Here is a 19528-nt window from a genome sequence, read left to right on the forward strand (position 1 = left end):
AAAGGAAAACTGATGACAAAAAAAGATGATACTATATAATATTCTTTAAACTGGAATTTAACTGAGGGCTGCATATATAAGGGAGAAAAATGACATGAACACCCTGATGATAAGTTACAAGAAGCTGGCTGCTAGCAGAAAGAAGTAGCAGTGTTTGAATTGAAACAACAAATTTGTCGGTACTACATATATACACATCTGAGGCACAAAAAGCCATTGCAATCATCTCGTTACAAGCTTTGATATATTCACCAGAAATCTTCCCAACTTTTATTACCAAGAGTGCACAACAGGGAGAGGTACAAGCTGGCTGAGTTCTGGCAAGACTTCTCTTAGCAGGACCTAAGCAACAGATGGTGGCACCAGCTCCTGCCTGATTACATATAGACACTGTGGAGGAAGAAGATACCAGGAAAGAAAAGGTCAGATTGTCCCATTCAGGCTGTTAAAAATAAAATTTGAAAGAATTCCCAACACTTGTATACAAAATTGACATACTAGCGATACATCAATTGTTATTTCTTAGCATGCTAATTGATTTTTTTAATAATCCTTCAGTATGACCACTATCATGAGGAAATCCAAGATAACCCAATTGAATTCAGATGAATAATTGCTTATAATAGAACAATGACATCAAAAGGGTGTGCAAGAGTTAGTAACAAACTACATGCTTATTAAACTGAAAAGTACCAGTATTTGGGGGCCTCGTGGTACTAGGATCTGGATAGAAAGCGATGAAATCGCTGTACTTTTATATCTTTCACTTTCAAAGAATATGCAAGGTCGTGTGCAGGTGCAATGCCATTACAAGTGTATCTCCTTTTCTTCTTCAGTCGGAACAAGAAATCTTCTGTATCAAGCACATAGGAAACCTACAAAATATTCATTTAAGAGATTTTAGAAACTTGTAAAAGTAATAACTAAGAGGAAGAAGAAAAAAAAAATGTAAACACAGTCAGCAAATACCTTCGAGGAACTGCATGATATCTTGCATTCAAGACCATTAACAACTTGAATCCCGTCCATGGACTTGCAAGTGGCAGAGTACTCATCATCACTCCCATATTTTCGCTTATTCCTGCAAAAAGTATTTCAGTCACACACAAAACTCCTCATATATAAGATGATTTAGCACTTGAAAGTACCTTCCCAGGAAGACACTGTATATTCCCTTCCTATCTGATGCACTTGACAAAAATTCACTATATAGATAAGATGAAAAATTTGGATCAATTGACACTGCAGTTACTTCAGGCTTTTCATGTCCATATTCCATGAGCTGGATAGATAACCTAGTTGGATTTGACCGCTGCAAAAAACATAATTAAGAAATTTCAGAAAATCAACAGTTTATATTTTTCATCATTTTTTAGTATTTTCTTTTATTCAACAGATTTAACTTGCAGCCCTCTGTTATCAATCACTTTTTACTTTATATGAACTGTTCCTTTCGAACTGCCAGACAACAGTATATTCAGATTGGATGATTGTAGAATGGGCAAGCCAACAACCAGGTCTTAGTGCTAAAAGCTGCAGCTCATAAAATTTGGTGTTCACTGAAACTAGAAGCATGAAAATGAATGAGAACCTACACATTCAAATCGATATATGTTCTCATCATGGAGAAGGACACGGGCATTTTCATGATAAACTAGGTCAACCAATCTGCCAGGTCGCCTTGACTTTTCATATAAATAGAGCTGTAGAAGCTTATTATCCATCTCATCTGATGCTATTGCTTGAAGCTGGAGAAAGAAGTGCAGATGAAAAATCAATAACAATTTTAACCAAAAGTAGCAACTTTTTTTGAATCCTGGTTGAGAGTTTAATGATAAAGACTCTACCTGCTTGACAACCTTGTATATCAACTTGTCTAACGTAAAAAGTAAATACGACTGAGTCCCAATGCTAGCACGGCAGTCATCCTCAAACTTGGTATTGTCGGCAGAACCATCAAGTAAGTTATACAATGCACTCATAAATCTGCAAGTAGAAGTATTTGTCATATTTCTATGCTCTGTAGCCCATTTAGAAAAAGAGAAATAAAGTTTTCAAGATTATATTACTTTGCATATAGGTGAGAGGGGCTTGTCTCTTTGGAAGTTCTCCATTTCTTTTCAGCAGCTGATGAATTTGTCTTTGCTGAGAGTATCCTCTCATACAATGTCTGCAATAGTTGGTGGATTCATGAAAATTGATGCATTTATAAACTGGGCTACATGATTGTGTAAGAAATAAGAACATACTGACCTGATGCAGTCTGAATAAGACATAGAAGGAATCATTTCCATAAAAAATCCGTGAACATTTATCTTCTTTTTCATGTAATGCTGCAGGTACATGCTTCACAAGAGGTTTGACTGTATGCAGAAACCGTTCTGAAAATGGCAATGATGTTATTTCTCCATCAGCATCATGTGCATCAGCCATTCCTTCAGCCTCACCCTCACTTTCAGCCTTGGCATCCTGATCGTCATGATCTTCCTCTTCCTCATGATCTTCGCGAGAACATTCCTCCCCATCACCCGACTCACTGGCTGAAACATCCTCACCAGCCTCAGATGCATTTTCACTGTCCTCAGTAGACCTTTGAGCACTTTCCTCTCCTTCATCATCTGCATCTGCATCATTCTCTCCAGCTGCTTCACCACAGCAGGCCTCTGCTTCCCCAGGTCTAGGGAGAAACTGTCTGCCAGTGGAACTGTCTTTTGGTTTAGGTGCCACCTCAATGCTACCATCTTCAAAAGTCACAAAATTATCCTCTTCAAAGTCTCCATTAGGTGATAATTCACCCTCTTCCCTTTCAACCTTTGAATTGTTGTGGGACGTGGAACCTTCATTCAACCGCTGAACCTTGTTGCTTTCATTATTGCAACCACCATTTGCAGATAAGGTTGACCTTGCATTGTTCCCTCCCTATTAAGAATGAGCATATCAGGAATGACATGGCAGCAAATTCATAAGAAAATCAACATCAAGTATATGCATTGACTTTGAATATAAGGAAATTTATCATATGTAAATACTTAAATATGTTCACTGACACAAATTAATATTCATAAATAAGGAAGCTTTTCAACAAAATATCTGGACTGGAGAAAATCAGAAATTTTATGAAGTCAAAACAGCCTTGACAAGTATGTGAATGCCTGTCTATCATAAGAACAGTTGTAATTACTTCAGTCATTGCAGACAACCAACAAGTCAGGGATTTAGAATGATTCAGAAGAGGCACCATAATTCACAAATCAGTCATAGGTAATTATGTTACTTCATTACTTGTAGCAATGCAGCAATACGGAAAGAACCAAAAATGTTATCATAAAGGAACATTAATATATCCATCCACATCTTCAACTTCTGTTACTTCTGTCAAGCACCAGTAGTAGCCATTGAGGCTGCACTACTCTCTTTTGAGCCTGTATGTCATAATAATTTAATCGTCTAAATGAAAACCTAACCACTTGAGATTATTTTTTTTACATTTAAGTTATTCAAGAACCAATTGTCAGTCATAAAATTGCATTATACAAATTTCTTATGAACTTATGATTTACACTATTTAACTGTTATAATAATTTGTCAATTAATAGGAGCAAACTTTGTCATAGTATCAAAATATTCTCAGCTGAAAGTTTCACTCAGTTGAACCAATCAGACTCCCCACCAAAAAAAATCTTACTTCAAATCATGTAAATAACATCAGTATCTGTACATCTTTTATATTACATTCAGATGCATCTATTGTAATAGGTTCTACATTCATACCCATCAACTTGTAAAAATGCTTCCATCAACCTCAGAAAAATCATCAACGCACAGTTTTTGGATGAATGGAAGAGAAGAAAAATAAAAGATCAGGTTGCCATATTTAAAAAAAAAATTCCCCTAAGACTAGTTCTACTATATCGGTGAAAAAAATCACAATATAGATCATGAAATTTGCCGGACAGGACAGGGCAGTTGAAGGAAAAAGGTCAACTATCAAGCTCAATGAGGAAGGAGAAAAATCTTCAACTGTAGACCCAAGAAAACCTGGGAACTACAAAAATAAGCAAATACTACTCTAGAGTCAAAAGAAATGCCTAGCAAACATGAAAGAGCAATCACCTAAAACATGTTCTTACCTCTACAGAAGGTAAACATTCATTAGCCACTCTAGGTTCAGCCGTCTCACCTCCAGCATGACCATTTTTAGGTGGAGCCCCAAAACCTTACAGAAAGCATAAACAACAGTCAGCACTAAGAACTTGCAAGGAGAATCACAAAAAGTAACTAACAACAAAGAGAGAGGAAAATAAATTTGATACAGCCGTAAAAATTAACTTTAGCTTAACAAAGGAAAGGATAACTTTCCCCAACCTGATGTTATTTCCAGATTATTTCTATTATGGCTTTGCTCAGCTCTACCAGCAGGAGAGACATTATCAGTTAATTGTTGAGTAGAAGTAGATTGTGCAACTATTCCAGACATTTCCTCAGTTGCAGGAGCGGTAGCCTGCACTCTTGCTTGAAGTGCAGAGTTGCCAAGAGTATCACTTCTACGGGCAGCTCTATCAGCATCATGGAAACCATTCTCAGCAACCATTGTTTCACCATTTACCAACCTACCCCTTGATGGTAGTGCTTGTTCTGGTGGAATGTTTTCATCACCATTACTTTGCTTAGTTGTAACAGCACCATCAGCACCTGGGCTTCCATTGTTTTCCCCTACACTTGCTACACCAACTTTTGCAGCACGACTTTTAGGTTTCACCACATCTTCTGTATCTTCTACACCATGAGGTCGAGGGTGCACACCCAACATTGGCTCCAAAAATGTTGTCCACACCCTCATGACTTTATCCAACTGGTCTGAAGAAGTACAAACTTCTCCACATGAGTATTTAATGATTTGATACAAGTCTTCATGAATTTCAGGATCTACAAAGTCAAATTCCATGTTTGGTACTATAGGCCGCCGATTTCCAGCAGCAATTGCAAGAAGCACATCATCCTCTTTCCGCTTCTTCTCATTAATTTCTTTGATCTCAGCCAACAAAGCTGTACAAAAGGTGTATAAAATACTATTGAAAATTGCAATACTAAAACTGCAGAAAAAGTATAATCGTATGAAAAATCATAGTACCTATATATTGTCATACAACTCTAAATGTATTTCTCTAAGATGCATACTTCTAAAATATCTTTAAAAAAAAATATACATGTACCTTTTGTACTCAGGCTCTTTGTATCTTGTTGCTTGAAATAGAAACTACGATGATCAAGTGATTTGTGATAATTCTTGGCGTATATTTCAGCCCAAACTTTGTTAAAATCTGAACGGCACCGTGACCATTCCTCCTGCTTTTGCTTCAGCCTAGTCAATATGACAGGCAATGCAAGACTAGCATTCTTGCGGAGGACATCCATAACATCCAGGCCATGGTCACCGTATAGTCGTTCAATGCACCTCAAATTCAAGGCTACCAAACAAATAGGAAACAGAGTTATATCAACATATCGTTATTCAAGCTACAAATGATAGGCCAAACCACCAAAGAAGCTTGTGGAATCTTTCTATCCACGATTAACTATTTATTGATGCATACTTACAAGTGAAGTGATCTTCAACTCGAATTGGACTTTCTGGTTTAACTGAGTTGTCCTGCATCTTTTCTATCAATTCCTCCACACGTTTTGTAGTCACATTTACAGATTCCAATAACATATCCAGCTCAAACCTAAAAACACCTCAATATTATTAGTCGCAATTGCAGAAGGTATAGAAAAGCAGCTATACTCATGGCATATTACGAAACTGCTCTTCATGTCATTGTTTTCCGACATTGGTCTAGCAAGTACCATATTACAAAACTACTAGGGTCTCAACTCTCAAACCAATGACTATATAAGAAAGCCGTATCTTCGTATATCCATATAAAAACTAACTGGTTCTATTTCAATCCTGGAGCCTGCTAATTGCTAATGTAACAGAGATACAAACAGATTAGGATAAACTAAGTAATGTTAATATTGTAAAAAAGAAAAGACATAAAAAGGTGAGATTCCCCACGAAACAAAGTAATTCCTTCACAGATAAGGTAACAACTAGTAATTTGAGAATTTGTTTAAGATTTCTCAGCCCTCTGTTTTATAAGGCAGTCAGCATCAAAGTCCCTTCCAACATGGGACAGCTAAAGTACAACTAAAGATACAGAGTTTTTTCCATTTGTGGTCAACCTAACATCAACCCTCTGCAGAATTGATGCTAAATTCCTGATCAAAGCACATTCAAGCAAGAGGACTTCTAACAGAGCTACATGTTAATGGCAGATGAATTATAAAAATCCTATTCAATACAATTGAATGGAGTGAATCAGCACCTGTCATCTTCACATCTAAATAAGCTTTCTTCATATTGGTTTTTCCGCATGTGTTTGAAAGAATAATCTTCGCTTCCAGATGTCACGGATACCCAGACATCATTCAGTACAGACACTCCCAGTTCAGTCCTATGGCTTGCAGGAGGCATTGGATACTAACAGCCGATAGAACAAAGATAAGCATGAGAAATTAAAATGATAACTTTTCCTAGTATATAATGAAAGAGATTGAATCGAACTTACAGTTTTTGGTAAAAGACGGTAACTAGGTGTACAACGCTGACAGTTTGAGAGATCAAGCTCTGAAATTGGCTTGCATAAATTATATTTTTCATTTCTGGATAACAGAGGAGCTTTGTGAGAGGTCCCCTCCTTTGAATTGAATGGAGCACCTTTATCGACTCTTTCCCGTTCTTTATCTCTCTCTCTTTCATGTTCTCTCTCCCTCTCATCCCTTTCATGTTCCCTGTCTCTCTCTCTATCCTCTAGCTTAACTGGCCTAGCTATATGTCCTTCATTAAACAAGGGTTCGGTTAGCATGAGAAGAAATCCACACTAACTTATCTAAGGTTGCACAAAATTTTTAAAAAAAAAACTCCACAATAATTGAATATAACTGCAAGTTAAGGAAAATGAAAAGAAATAACGAGATAGTACATACTTTTATTGAATACTCCTGCAAGGAATCCATCTGCAGAAAACAATTCACTTAGAAACGACCAAAAATTAAACTTCTACAGGACATATAATGAATCAACAAAGGAAGATAATTTAAAATCCATTTCACCATTTGCGTCTAATGTATTGACCTACCTATGTTCTCACAGTGGGCTAAAAATTCATTAAAACCATCCATAAGATCTTGATATTTCTCCAGAATATCGCTTACCTGAAAAGAAAATTGAAATACTTACCTCAAGAAAAATGAAAAAAGATAAATAGAGTACCAGACAGATTTGTAACTTAAAAAAAAAAAACTGAATAGTGTGAAGACAATTTTAATAGCATATAAGTTCTGATAATGCATGCAAAGATATATTTCAACATTAAAGAATGCCACCGACTCTAATAGCTGTTGCACTTGTCAAACCCAGTTAAGGCTGTCTATGATGTACCATGTGAACAACATATGAATTATTAAGTAGATAGCAAATAATCATGTCAGGTACTATAGCTCATTTCATATGAACAGTACCATAGTTTACATCTTTCCTTTTCTTGGAGATGAAGTACAGGGCAATTGATTGTCATAAGGGATCTGATTAGTGTTGGTGACTTGGTTTGTCCTTTGTTCTCTTGAATTTTGCTTCCTTTTTGGTGTTTTCCTTCTTAATCTCCTCCTTTTCTTCTTCACTCTATCCATAATGTTGAAATTCCCTTTGTACTTCGATGCAACACATATAAGATCAATCTATGTCTCCATCTGATGGAGCTTCCAAATACCTAGCTTAGATATGAATTCACAAATAATGTACTAGAACACCATTACCGATACTACAAAATGTTTATTTCAATTCAATCACATCCCCTAAATTCTAGACACTGCCTTGTGTGATTGTGTCAACTCATAATGTACAACTTGGGAAAATTACGTAAATGGCTTAACTTAAATGAATTCAACCTATTGACTGGCATTTTAAAGCAATAATCCAATACCTATCCATTGGTAACAAAATAGCCAAGCCTAATATATCTTTTATGGCATGAAATGGTCACCGGCGGCCACCTCACATATATGTACAAGACAATCAAATGTCCAAAATTGTGAAAAAAGTTCATATAGATTTTTTCCAAATAGTTAAATGAATAAAATAAAGGGAAGGAATGAAGCTTCATATTTTAGTTAAGCTGAAATAGTTTATCATTCCAATGTGGGAAGTCTTGTAAGAAACTTACCAGATTCTTTAGTTCAGTTCTTGTAATTATTTCCTGACTGTATATGTGAAGGCATTTCAAGAACTCCTGGTATGTGTCAGGATGCAATTTCTCCTTCACCTTTTCACAGAAGTTAAACTCTTGAGTGTATACACCTGCCATTAATGATTCAAGAAATCTAAGTATCAATACCAGGTATCTGATGCACCTTACAATGTTGGCAACAAACGAGAACCAAAAGAGATTTAAGCATGTTGAAACTTAAATATCATATCACACTTGAACCTACACACCATAAAAGAAGCGGAAGAAGCATACATGATTCCAAATGCCTGCACTGCCCCTGATCTCACTTTCTTACATGACTGAACATGTTTAATCAGCAAATATTGTCCTACTTTAAAGTTTAAACTATCATAACTATGTCCTCAAATACAACGGCATGCCTATCTAGACATCAAAATCACAATACATGAAAGGTTTCTTAAGTAAATGAAGTCTCAACCCTACCTTCTAGAACTAAGGTCCTTACCAACTAGCATTTATCCAGAAAATATTATGTTGGTTATTCAGCAGTTCCAAAACAACCTCAAGCAAAGTGCCTAAAAGCACTAAGAAAGCAGAATCCATTCAGACTTAATGGATGAAACAACACCGAGAGTCATGGTTATAATACCAAGATAACATGCATCTAAGCAAATAACATAAATCTAGTAAAATTTTCACGACTTTCACCTAAAGAAGCATCACATGTTATTCAACGAAAACAAAGGTGAGAATGATTCAAAAGATGTGATTTTTCACCGGAACATGTAGGAGACAAGAATATCAAAATATGCAGGGCTACCCTACCTAGAGTTAAGTAGATAAAGGTTATTGAGAACTGCTGTTCTCTTTGAAAATGTGATATCAATGTCAATTCAGGAACCTTGCAAAATTCTTTTACCAATGCTACAAGCTGGAATACCAAGAAACTATCAGAAAGAAAACAGAAAACAAAGCATCAAGAAAATGATTCAGAAATCTTAGAAGAAAATGGAAGAACTCAATCCAATGAAAAGCAGGTCGATAGTTGCAAAGCTGAATTATTAGGCATACAAACTGCAAGCAAAGCTAAGTAATATAAATTAAAATAGATACATCATTTAAGTATCACAAGATAACATAGCAAAGGGCTTACTCTTCAAGGCGTTCTTATCATCAAATGATGAAGCTGAGATGCTATACATTCCACAATTTTCGGCACCTTCCCTACCTTGGTGCATCTGTTCAGCAACAGAATCCTCAACCCTCCTGGAAGGAGGTTTACGTCTCCGCTGTGCACTGTCCAAGTCTTTGCTGTCATGCTCTAAGTCCTTCTCATCTCGCTCACGGTCTCTCCTATCCCTGTCCTCCTTCTTATCCTTTTCCTTCTCAACACGTCTTCTCTGCCGATCATGCTCCGGATCAGGGCGATCAACACTAAGGTCTCGATCAGCATGTGGATTATAAGCTCTGTCCCTCTAAAAGCGCAATAACAGATTAATAAGTCTCCTCATGGAACACAGGACAACATCTAGATAAGGGATTCATTTAAATGCATCAAAATTCCTATAGCATATGAAGAATAAATAATAATGACGAAGGAAACACACCAACAAGAAGAGTTTATGGATGATACATAAAAATGTTATCTTCCCTCCACTTAATTAAGAGATAATGCTAAGTCTACGAAATCAATCTATGGGAGGTGAAGAGCATAGATATACAGTTCGTTTACTAGCTTTTAATATGAATAACCGTTCTCAAATGAACTTACATAACAATTATAGCCATAAATCCACAGAATGTTCCAGGTATACCTTATCACCATAATTATGCCTCATGCCAGTCATCACAGAGCTCCTCTCATCCCGACGCAGAAGACCTCTACCAGACGAAGGGTGTTGTGGAGCTGTTGTTGCCGAGGCATCAGGCAGAAAGTGTGTGAATTCCTCAAGCAAATCATGATGATTCTGAAAGAGTGTTGCAACCTACAAAAGGAAAGCATTAACATTTTCCAAAAGATGCGAATTGAACTCTATAAAATAATAGCTGAAAGCCAAAAATACCTCCTGATAAACATCCTGGATGGACTTATTCTCCTTCCTATACATGTTAAGAATATCTAAGAATGACTTGTACACATACTCATCATTCTGAAAACGATTCTGTTGGGACAAAAGAATCCTATTAGTAAACTCATCCATAAATTAGAAAATGACAAACACCTTTTTTTATGGATTATGTCTTTACCTTTATCTTGTTTACAAAATTAATGGCCTCCTCAAATTCAACTGGCTTCTTCTCCTCTGGAAGTTTAATCTCATATCCCTTTGGCAAGAAGGTGTTAAAACCGAGGATCAGATCCCGATGCCCTTTAAATAGTTCCTTTACCCTCATGATAACCCCGTTTGTGTCGATCCTATCAAAGGCATACCACAAAAAATAATACTAACAATGACCACCAATCCAAAAAACTAAGAATCAACAAGAAAACAGTATACTACAACAACCTCTGGCTCTTGAAGTCCTTCATGACTTCAAGAAATTCATCATATTTTTCCCTTTTGTCCTGAAATATATCCTTCACGGCCTTCAAATAAGCTAGGGCATCGTTAGTCGTCAGCTTCGGAGCACTAGCGGTAGCCGGAGAAAGAGCCATGTGGGGTTGCCCGGACCTTCACAAAACAACCAGAAATCCACTAAATCACATCAGATCGAGAGCATGTAATATAATCTCCACAGAACAACACCAAATCGATTCAAAATATAATCTTTCTTCCAAACCAAAAATTCTGCGGAAAAAACCGGTAATCCTCGCAAAGTTCCATTTCTAAATGAACAATTAAAAAAAATAAACCTTTTTCTCTATGATCAGCGAAACCGATCACAAATTAGAGACCAGAAACCGTATGTGCGCTGCAAAATTACATCTTTCACCAAACCACTTCTAAAGACGACCAAAAAGCCTAATATTCCAATAAAACCAAACAAATACGCCGAAAAATTTTGCGTTCTCCCGAACTCCGTCGCTGCCTTCACCGTCGAATAACGTCACAAACACAGAAACGAACATGAGCCAAACAAACGGTAACAAGAAAGCAAAGAACTCACGGATCCGCTCGAGACAGATTAGGCCTCTTTAATTGAGAACCCATGAACGCCTCCTCCTCCTCCCTTTCCCTTCTCATCGACCCATCAGAACAATCGGAGAACCCAAGGCTGCCAAACCATCACCCGTTTCTTCCTCTCGATCTCCTCCTCTTTTCCTCCTCCGATTCAGACGCAACGGCTACTACGCGGATCTAGGAACCCCGAATTCGGCCGGATCGAGAACAAGATCGCTTCCACAACAAGCAAACACCACAACGAGAAGCTAGAGAGAGAGAGAGACAAGAGAGAGCGAGAGAGAGAGGATGACGATAGAAGAAGGAAAGAGAGAGAAGGGAATCGCCTCCCCTTCGGCTATGGAGAAAGAGAGAAGAGGGAGCGAGGGAGAGAGGAAAGGCTTTTTAATTAAAAAGAGAGAGAAAGAGATGATAGAAGAATTGGAAGAAGAGGAGGACGGGTGAGTGTTCGCTTACTAATACCGGAGGAGTTGATAAAAACCGCCTCGGCTGCTGAGTACGCTAATCTCCGCCGTCCGATCGGTCAATGGGAGGACATATGATGATCATACCTACAAACCATCGTTCGATTTGATTTAAACGGTGCAGATTTTGTTTAATATTTGGAAGCTTTGCTTGCTTTGTCCGTAATTACACTAGACTAGACCTCTCTCTAATGCTTTTCATGGTTATATTAGGGTTAAGGATTCTTAATTTTTTTTAGTTGCGCTCTTCTATTTCAAATTTAGTTAATTAGCCTCTTAACCTACACATTAAATTGTATAAATAACTAAACTACCCCTATTATTAATAATAGTGTGGTGGCGCTAAAATTTTTATCTTATAAAATTATAGGAGAAATTATATTTATGAAATATATATGTGGGTATACACCCTATGATTAGGAATAAATTCACTTCACCCCTAGTTTCATTTTATGTTATTTACTGGTTAACTTCACCCCTAGTTTTTACCTAATCGGACCAACCTAGAGTAATTAGTTTGGCCTAGATCACCCGAGCCCTTAGACTCGGGCTTGATGCAACAGGGGTTCACCTCCTACACTAGCGCAAAAAAAAAACGAGAGATAAAAAAAGAGAGGGACAACATAATGAGGTTTCAATCCTTGAAATTCACAGACCTCAAAGCTCGCCGACTAGGGTTCAATCAGTAAAAGAGAAGCCAAAACACTCTGTGTAATGCTTAAGAAAGGGGATAGGGGATAGGAAATTGGGGGTAGAAGGGGGAGGGGAGGGGTGGGGAAGCAATTCTATCAACTTAGAGCACAGGAAGTGATAGGGGTTAGAGGGAAGTGATAGGGGTGTCACATACTTATTTTCACTAAATTAGAAATCGAATTTAAACATACCCATTAAAGACAATTGTAAACAATCGACTAAACTTTTCAATATATTTAAAATTATACCGCTCAAATTTTAAATTTTAAAGATATGACAAATATATCAAGATATATGTTCTTAGTATATTTTTGTCTGTCTATATCGATTTTAGATGATTGGAATGTTTATAATTTGACCAAAAGTATATTGTATATTGGGGTAATTATAAATCTCTTTGCAATGATTAAATGATTCACTTATAAATGAGGGTAATTATATTATACATTAAATGACTGCAAGTTAGTGTATTATATGAGTTAAATGCATTGGGATGTCCAGTGATTTATCCTAGTACAAAGTCTTTTTAATATTTACTTCCTAAACAAGTAAGGGTGTTGGATTGGTTATCTGATGGTCTCACATAATTTTATGTTTGGTGAGATTAGAAATATGAACTAAATACCTTATGTAAGAAATAATAAATTTAGATATGTAAATAACAAAATGAACAATCTTAATTACTCAATTTTTTTAATTAGTATTTTATATTTATTTAAAGTATTGCTATATTAAATAAATTAAATTTTTATTATTAAAAGTTTTCTATAACTTATTCTATTATTTTGTATTACTTTTGATTTTTAATTCTGATTATTTTGAATTGAACGTGATTAATTTTTATAATTAATTAATATAATTTAACTATATTCAATAATATAATTTAAGTTTGAGATCATCAATAATAGTTTACATAGTAATTAATGTTGCAATTTTTTATTAAGGATAATAATGTAATTTTATTTAGTTATTTTATATATAGTCTTATATCAATCAAACAGTAGATTAAAATTATAATATGAGATTAGCAATCCCAAAGATATGTTATTTCTTGAAATAAGCCTAGGATGACTTATTCCTCTTATTTAATCCTAACCTTAAGTTTGACTTTGTCAACCATGTCACTGTTCTCTTCTTCCCTTTTTTTGGTTCAAGTAGCACAATCTTTAGTAAGCAAAGTTGTTTCTGACTTCATTTTCCTTTACTCAAAGGATAAACCTCATTTAGTGAAACTCGAAATATTTTTGCAGTTATCTAACAGACCAATGCAGCAGAACTGAATTCCTTGTAATCTTTTCTCACCATATGTAAGAAGATTGCATAACAATCTATCAAGCTGAAAGGTAACATTTGTTTGTAAGCTTACACATGAATCTTCTTTTGCATTTGACACAGATGAGCTACAATTTGCAAGGTTCCATAACCAGATGTTGATTATTATCCATCTGTTTACCAAAATCTCCTTGAGGATTAGCAAATCCACACTTACCAGTGTAACAGCATCTGAAGAAAATCAATACCAACAAAAGCTTTCCAATAAGGTTAAACTTGGGCACATTCATATCAAAAAGGGAAATCTAGGTACTTTAATATAAGCAGAACTAACAGGTTACAACTTACGACAAGTAAGTTTATTCAAGCAGCAAAAGTATGTCGAGAAGACCCTACTTCGTGGCTTCTGCGCTAATTGTCATGATTCTGAAAGAGCAATGTTAACTACATAAGAAAGAACAGAGAAAAAAACAATCAGAAGTAAGCATGAGATTTTTGAAAAAGGATGAGAATTCATACTTGGTAATGCTCATAATTCTTGGAGCACTTTGAATAGTATGGGTGCTAAGATTGAATCAAAGAAATAAAGTGGCCATGCAATTGAATCATCAATTAAATGTGGAGTACTACCATCATGTCTATTGGTACTGAACAAGATCCTTGATTTCAGAATTTAAGCATTATCGTGATGTTAGCTTCTGATAATTGAAGTGATATTTGATACTCTTACAGCATAAACTTGCACTGTAGTGATGGTACTTGTGGTGATGAACTTTGTAAAACAAAAACTTTCTCAAGCATTTAGAAAGGATCAAGAAGGATGAAAGTGTCCAAGTTAACAGTGAACTAGTTAATATTGTAAATTAAAAGAAGGATGGAATTTTAAAACTGATTGTTGTGAACAAAACATTTTATCAGCATAGAACTTCTCGCAATGAAAAATAGGCACCAAAAATCTCTTTTTTTATATTTATTAAAGACGATACACAAAGGATCCTAACATGATACATTTATTGCGAGACACAAATGGATTAATTGAAAAGTGTTTCTTTGGTTCTCTTGCTTCTCACTTAATTCTTTTCTCACTTTTCTTTCCTGTTCTCCTCATTTACTTCTTCCTTACCAGAAAGTCAGGAAGCTGGTGTTGAAAAATGAGACCACAATCGGTCCTGTTACATAGATCTGCCATATGTTTCAGATCAAAACTTTATATTCACTTTGAGAAAAGGTGGATCAATCCCGCAAACAAGTAATCATGATCCTGAAATTTCAAGAGTGCTGCAATCTACAAAATCAGAGAATTCAGACTTTCCAATGAAAAATATGGATTCTAGGATAGACTTCCCAAAAATATCATGTCAGAAATGTCGAGGATAGTCTTTTCTCTTCTCACAGACACGAAAGAATTTTGTCAAATGTCCTGGAGATATTTTCCTCACATGAGAAATGATCCTGTACAAAAAGGAGAATTCTTAATAATAAACCTTTAAACCTAAGGGAACAAAAGCAAGAATGATCAAATGCCAATACCCTCATCAATTTCACGAAATTCTTGGCCTCCTCAATCATTTCATCAGTGTATTTAGCCTTGTACTCTTTCGGCGAAAAGATGTCATAACCAATGGAGCATAAAACCAGTAATCAGATTGCAATGATCTCTAAATAGTTCCTTCATCCTCAAGAGGACCTCAATGACTTTTACCCTGTTACCAATATATCACAACAAAGGATATTAGTAAGAACCATCAGTCCAAAGGGTCTATAAGAATAACAGTAACAGGGACACGAACTCCAATGCCTACGGCCGGCAATGGCAGCGCCGTTGGAGGTTCCGGTACCTTCACAAAAACAACCAGAAATTAATTACCACAGAAGCTCGAGACCAACATGATATATTATCCAGACGAGAGGAGAAATTAATCCAGAAAAGAGCCTTTGGTCTTCCAAACGTTAATCCCGCAAATGGAAAACTATAAGAACCACTTAGAAAATTAACCAAGTTCTCTATCACCAGATAAAAAGATCAAATTGTTTCCCTCATGAGCATTGCAAGGTTAAATCTTTCGCAAATTCCACGTCTATCTCCCTCAATCCTCTAGTAAAGCCGAAGAAATGTGCCAGAAAATTTTACGTTTTCCATAAGTTCCATCCCAATCTTCGGCGTCAAATAGAGCAAGAAAAACATCAACAGGCCAAAACGAAAGAAACAAGGAACGAAAGCAAGACCACCACCGATTCGGAGAACCGAAATCCTCTTCCTCCCTAATTTAAGTAGCTGAGGACAGGATCGCTTTCTCAGCAACCGAACACAACGGTGAGCGAGAGAGAGAGAGAGAGAGAACGACGAGAGCCTGGGAGAGTTCTAAACTTCTAATTGGAAAGAGATTTTCTCATTTTGCACCCGGGATTGTGTGTTTATATCCTTTTGCTTTCCCTTTTTTTTTTTTCAATTCGGTCCCGTATCTTCTATTAAATAACAGAAAACATCTTTAGTGGCGTAATTTGGGTGTAAGCTTGTGATTCTAGAGAAGGTTAGGATAATTCTTAGTTGTTATATTGATTGTCTAACTCCTTATGATCATTTTAAAATTTTATTTTCATAATTTGAACTTCTTATTTTGGACCACAATGAAACATTCTGAATCAATTAGGGCCTACTAAAAGTGATGCACAACTCATTCAATTAACAATTCTTTTGGGCCTACTACAAGTTTAACCTTTAAAATCACCAATAACTTGCTCAAACATTTATTAGAAGGCTTTACACATAAAGATGTAAGTTTTAAAAAGAAGTTAAACAGCAAGCAAGCTTATAGTACAAATTGACAGAAGAAAGTATGAAATTTTACAACTGAAAGGATTCCAATCAAAAATAGGCACCAGAGCTTCTTTCTTTGATAAGTTCATTGGTGTTGAAAATTGAAAACAGAGAACTGAAACTCACTAAAAATTTTTATCTAAACCTTGAGGGCAGAAAGCATTTGAATTCCTCGATCAAGTCCTGATGATCTTGAAGGAGTTCTGAAATCTACAAACACACAAAGAGGATTCAGATTTTTCGACGACGAAAAATATCTTTCAAGTCCTGAACTAGTAGTAGCTGAAAGCCAAGAATACCATGTTGAAAGTTTCATCGACGTTCTTTTCCCCTCTTCTATGCATGCTAAGAACATCGCAGAACGATATGTAGACATCCTCATCATGCCGGAAACGATCCTGTGGGGGTGGGGTGGGGTGGGGGGAGAGAAAGAAAGGTTGCTCATAATTTATCTTATTAACAAGAATGATCAAATGGCAGTACCTTTATCTTTACGACTAATCTCAAAGCCATGAGTTGATCTGACACCGTAATGGTCGTTTCCGGCAAAAAGTTGTTGAAACCGTGGATCAGATCATCAAGGCCTGTAAATAGTCGTTTCACCCTCACGTGAACCACGTAGTTGCTGATCCTCTTGTTCTTGAAATCCATCATGATTTCGAGGAATTCATAGTATTTCTCTTTTTCATCTGCAAATGCCTTCCGCACAGCCGTCAGAAATGCTGTGGCGTCGCGCAGCGTCACCTTCTTCGAAGCACCGCCGCCGGCCGACGACTGAGCTTCACGGGAGGCAGCCATGGCCTTCACAAACACAAACAAGAAAATATAGACGAAGTTGTTACCATGCTGGAAACCTTTAAATGCCAATACCTTCATGATTCCCCCAAATTTCCTGGCTTCCTCACGATCAGCAGCTTCCTGTTCCTTTGCGTTTCTAATCTGATACTCTTTGGGCAGAAAGATGTTAAATTCGAGGATCAGATAGTCGTGGCCTCGAAGTATTTCCTTCACTCTCTCGACGACCTCACTGAACCCGATCCTGTAACCGAGATACCGCAATAAAGCGTGTTACCAAGTAGCTATCGATCCGGAAACCTCAAGGATCTAACCAGAATAACAGTACCAGGGCCAGAGACCTCAGCTTCCAGGAGTTCTTCAAGATTTCCATGAATTTGACGAATTTTTCTTTTTCGTCTTTAAATGCTTCCTTCACAGTCTTCAGAAAAGCTAGGGCATCGTCCTTTGTCGGCCTCTTCTTCGAGGCCGATCGCAGCCGCGGCGCCATTGGAGGTTTGCTCGGACCTTCGCAAAAGCCACCAGAAAAAAAAAAGATCACGTATTTCCCTCATGAGCATCGCAAGATTGAATCTTTCGCCAAACCGACTTCTATTTCCCTCAATCCTCCAATAAAATCGAAGAAATGTGCAGAAAATTTCTCGACATATGAACAAACCCAACACAAACAAACAAGAAAAGAAAGCAAAGAACTGGCCTGGGAGCCAATGGGCACAACCTCCTCCGATTCGAAGAATCTCGAATTCGAGCAAACTGAGGACTAGATCGCTTCCTCGGCAATCGAACACGACGATGGAAGACGAGAGAGAGAGAGAGAGAGAGAGAGAGAGAGAGAGAGAGAGAGAGAGAGAGAGAGAGAGAGAGAGAGAGAGAGAGAGAGAGAACAGAGGGACAGACGAGAGAAATGAGAGCGAGGGAAGATGGAAGGCTTATAATTGAAAAGAGATTTTCTCATTTCACACCCTCCATTATGTGTTAATATCATTTTTCTGTCATAATTTTCAATTCGATCCCACCTTTTTGATAAATCACAGAGAACACCTTAGCGACTTTAATTATGAAGCTAATTATTTGTTTAGTGGCATGATTTGGGTATAAGCATGTGATAATTACTAGAGAGGTTTAGGATTGTGCTCAATTGTTAGTGCGATAATTACACCTAAACCACCTGAGCTATTATCTATCTTCACATAAACTCCCTCAATTATATAAAACCTCTCAAATGACTATTCCATTAATTGTGAATGACTAATTTCTGACACTTCTTGGGTCAGAGGCAAAAAAGTTGAGTATAAAATTATCATTTAATATTTTCCATCTAAGTTGTTAACAAATTACTCTTATTCCAAATCACCTCATGATCATCTTAGAATTGCTTTGGTAATTTGAACACTTTTTCTGGACCTACAAGTTTCACCATTAATAAATGTTCTAGTAATGAGAATTTATGAATCAATTAGGACAAAATAGAGGGTGTGTTACTAGGTCAACTTTTTCAATCTTCTCTTAAACATTTGATCAAATAAAAAAAAGAAAACTTCAGAATGAAAAGTTTTTTCCAGATTCAAATCTCAATATCCAACTACCTTCCAATGTCCACTACCTTTCGAAGTTGAGGATAAGGAGCATGAATGGAACTCAAAATATTGTCATCTATTGTTGAAATTTGTGGCAACAAATGCATTCTGCTGAATATAACATCTGAACAAGATTGATAACCACTGACATATCTTGAATGATGAGCTTCAGAGATATATATATATACAAATTACAATTTATTTAAGCAGTAACTGTTCTAACTTTTGTCAATAGTTAACAAAAGTTTGTTGAATGAGACAAGCTAATGGCTTCTCAAGCACTAGGATTAAGCTTAGGAGAATTAGGGGTAAAAGGAAAAGAAACATCCAGAGAGTATTTTGATTGGATACAACTTTTGGAGGAGCAAGAGGTCTGAACCGTTTTATTTCTTCTCGTAAGTCGTCATGATTCTGGAAGAGCAGTAGTAACTACAAAAGAAGGAAGGCCAAAGAACACAATCACAACTAAGTAAGAATTTTTCAAAAGGGGCATAAATTTATACATGATAACACTTGT

At 36.5% G+C, this 19528-nt stretch overlaps 2 protein-coding genes and 1 long non-coding RNA gene across 4 annotated transcripts; all 3 read right to left on the reverse strand.

Annotated features, from left to right (window-relative positions):
- Positions 1–51: 51 nt before the first annotated feature.
- On the reverse strand, positions 52–11791 carry LOC140791903 (paired amphipathic helix protein Sin3-like 4). Its single transcript, XM_073142627.1, has 23 exons — positions 11379–11791; positions 10778–10942; positions 10518–10686; positions 10334–10432; positions 10085–10255; positions 9424–9745; positions 8265–8398; positions 7182–7257; positions 7030–7059; positions 6612–6880; positions 6369–6523; positions 5599–5726; positions 5214–5468; positions 4366–5046; positions 4131–4216; positions 2254–2919; positions 2070–2170; positions 1848–1986; positions 1596–1748; positions 1149–1312; positions 970–1081; positions 694–875; positions 52–390 (listed from the first exon to the last, which is right to left on the reverse strand). Exons 1-22 carry the CDS (start codon positions 11453–11455, stop codon positions 717–719), a joined length of 4311 nt encoding a protein of 1436 aa, XP_072998728.1. The 5' UTR covers positions 11456–11791; the 3' UTR covers positions 52–390; positions 694–716.
- A 2972-nt stretch (positions 11792–14763) lies between these two features.
- LOC140791906 (uncharacterized) lies at positions 14764–16214 on the reverse strand. The gene is made up of 3 exons (XR_012109650.1): positions 15612–16214; positions 15352–15524; positions 14764–15273 (listed from the first exon to the last, which is right to left on the reverse strand). It is a non-coding gene; the product is annotated as an uncharacterized lncRNA (long non-coding RNA).
- A 420-nt stretch (positions 16215–16634) lies between these two features.
- LOC140791904 (paired amphipathic helix protein Sin3-like 1) lies at positions 16635–18283 on the reverse strand. 2 transcript variants are annotated; one of them, XM_073142629.1, is made up of 6 exons: positions 18153–18281; positions 17776–17941; positions 17510–17678; positions 17123–17440; positions 16939–17037; positions 16635–16849 (listed from the first exon to the last, which is right to left on the reverse strand). In XM_073142629.1, the coding sequence occupies exons 2-6, from the start codon at positions 17922–17924 to the stop codon at positions 16775–16777; spliced, it is 810 nt and encodes a 269-aa protein (XP_072998730.1). In that variant the 5' UTR covers positions 17925–17941; positions 18153–18281; the 3' UTR covers positions 16635–16774. The 2 variants fall into 2 exon arrangements, with proteins under 2 accessions (XP_072998730.1, XP_072998729.1); XM_073142628.1 differs by having other exon boundaries at positions 17776–18283.
- Positions 18284–19528: the final 1245 nt, after the last annotated feature.

The sequence above is a fragment of the Typha latifolia genome, chromosome 7 (genome assembly GCF_019914945.1).
Source record: "Typha latifolia isolate L0001 chromosome 7, TyphaL0001v2, whole genome shotgun sequence".
Taxonomy (NCBI): Eukaryota; Viridiplantae; Streptophyta; class Magnoliopsida; order Poales; family Typhaceae; genus Typha; species Typha latifolia.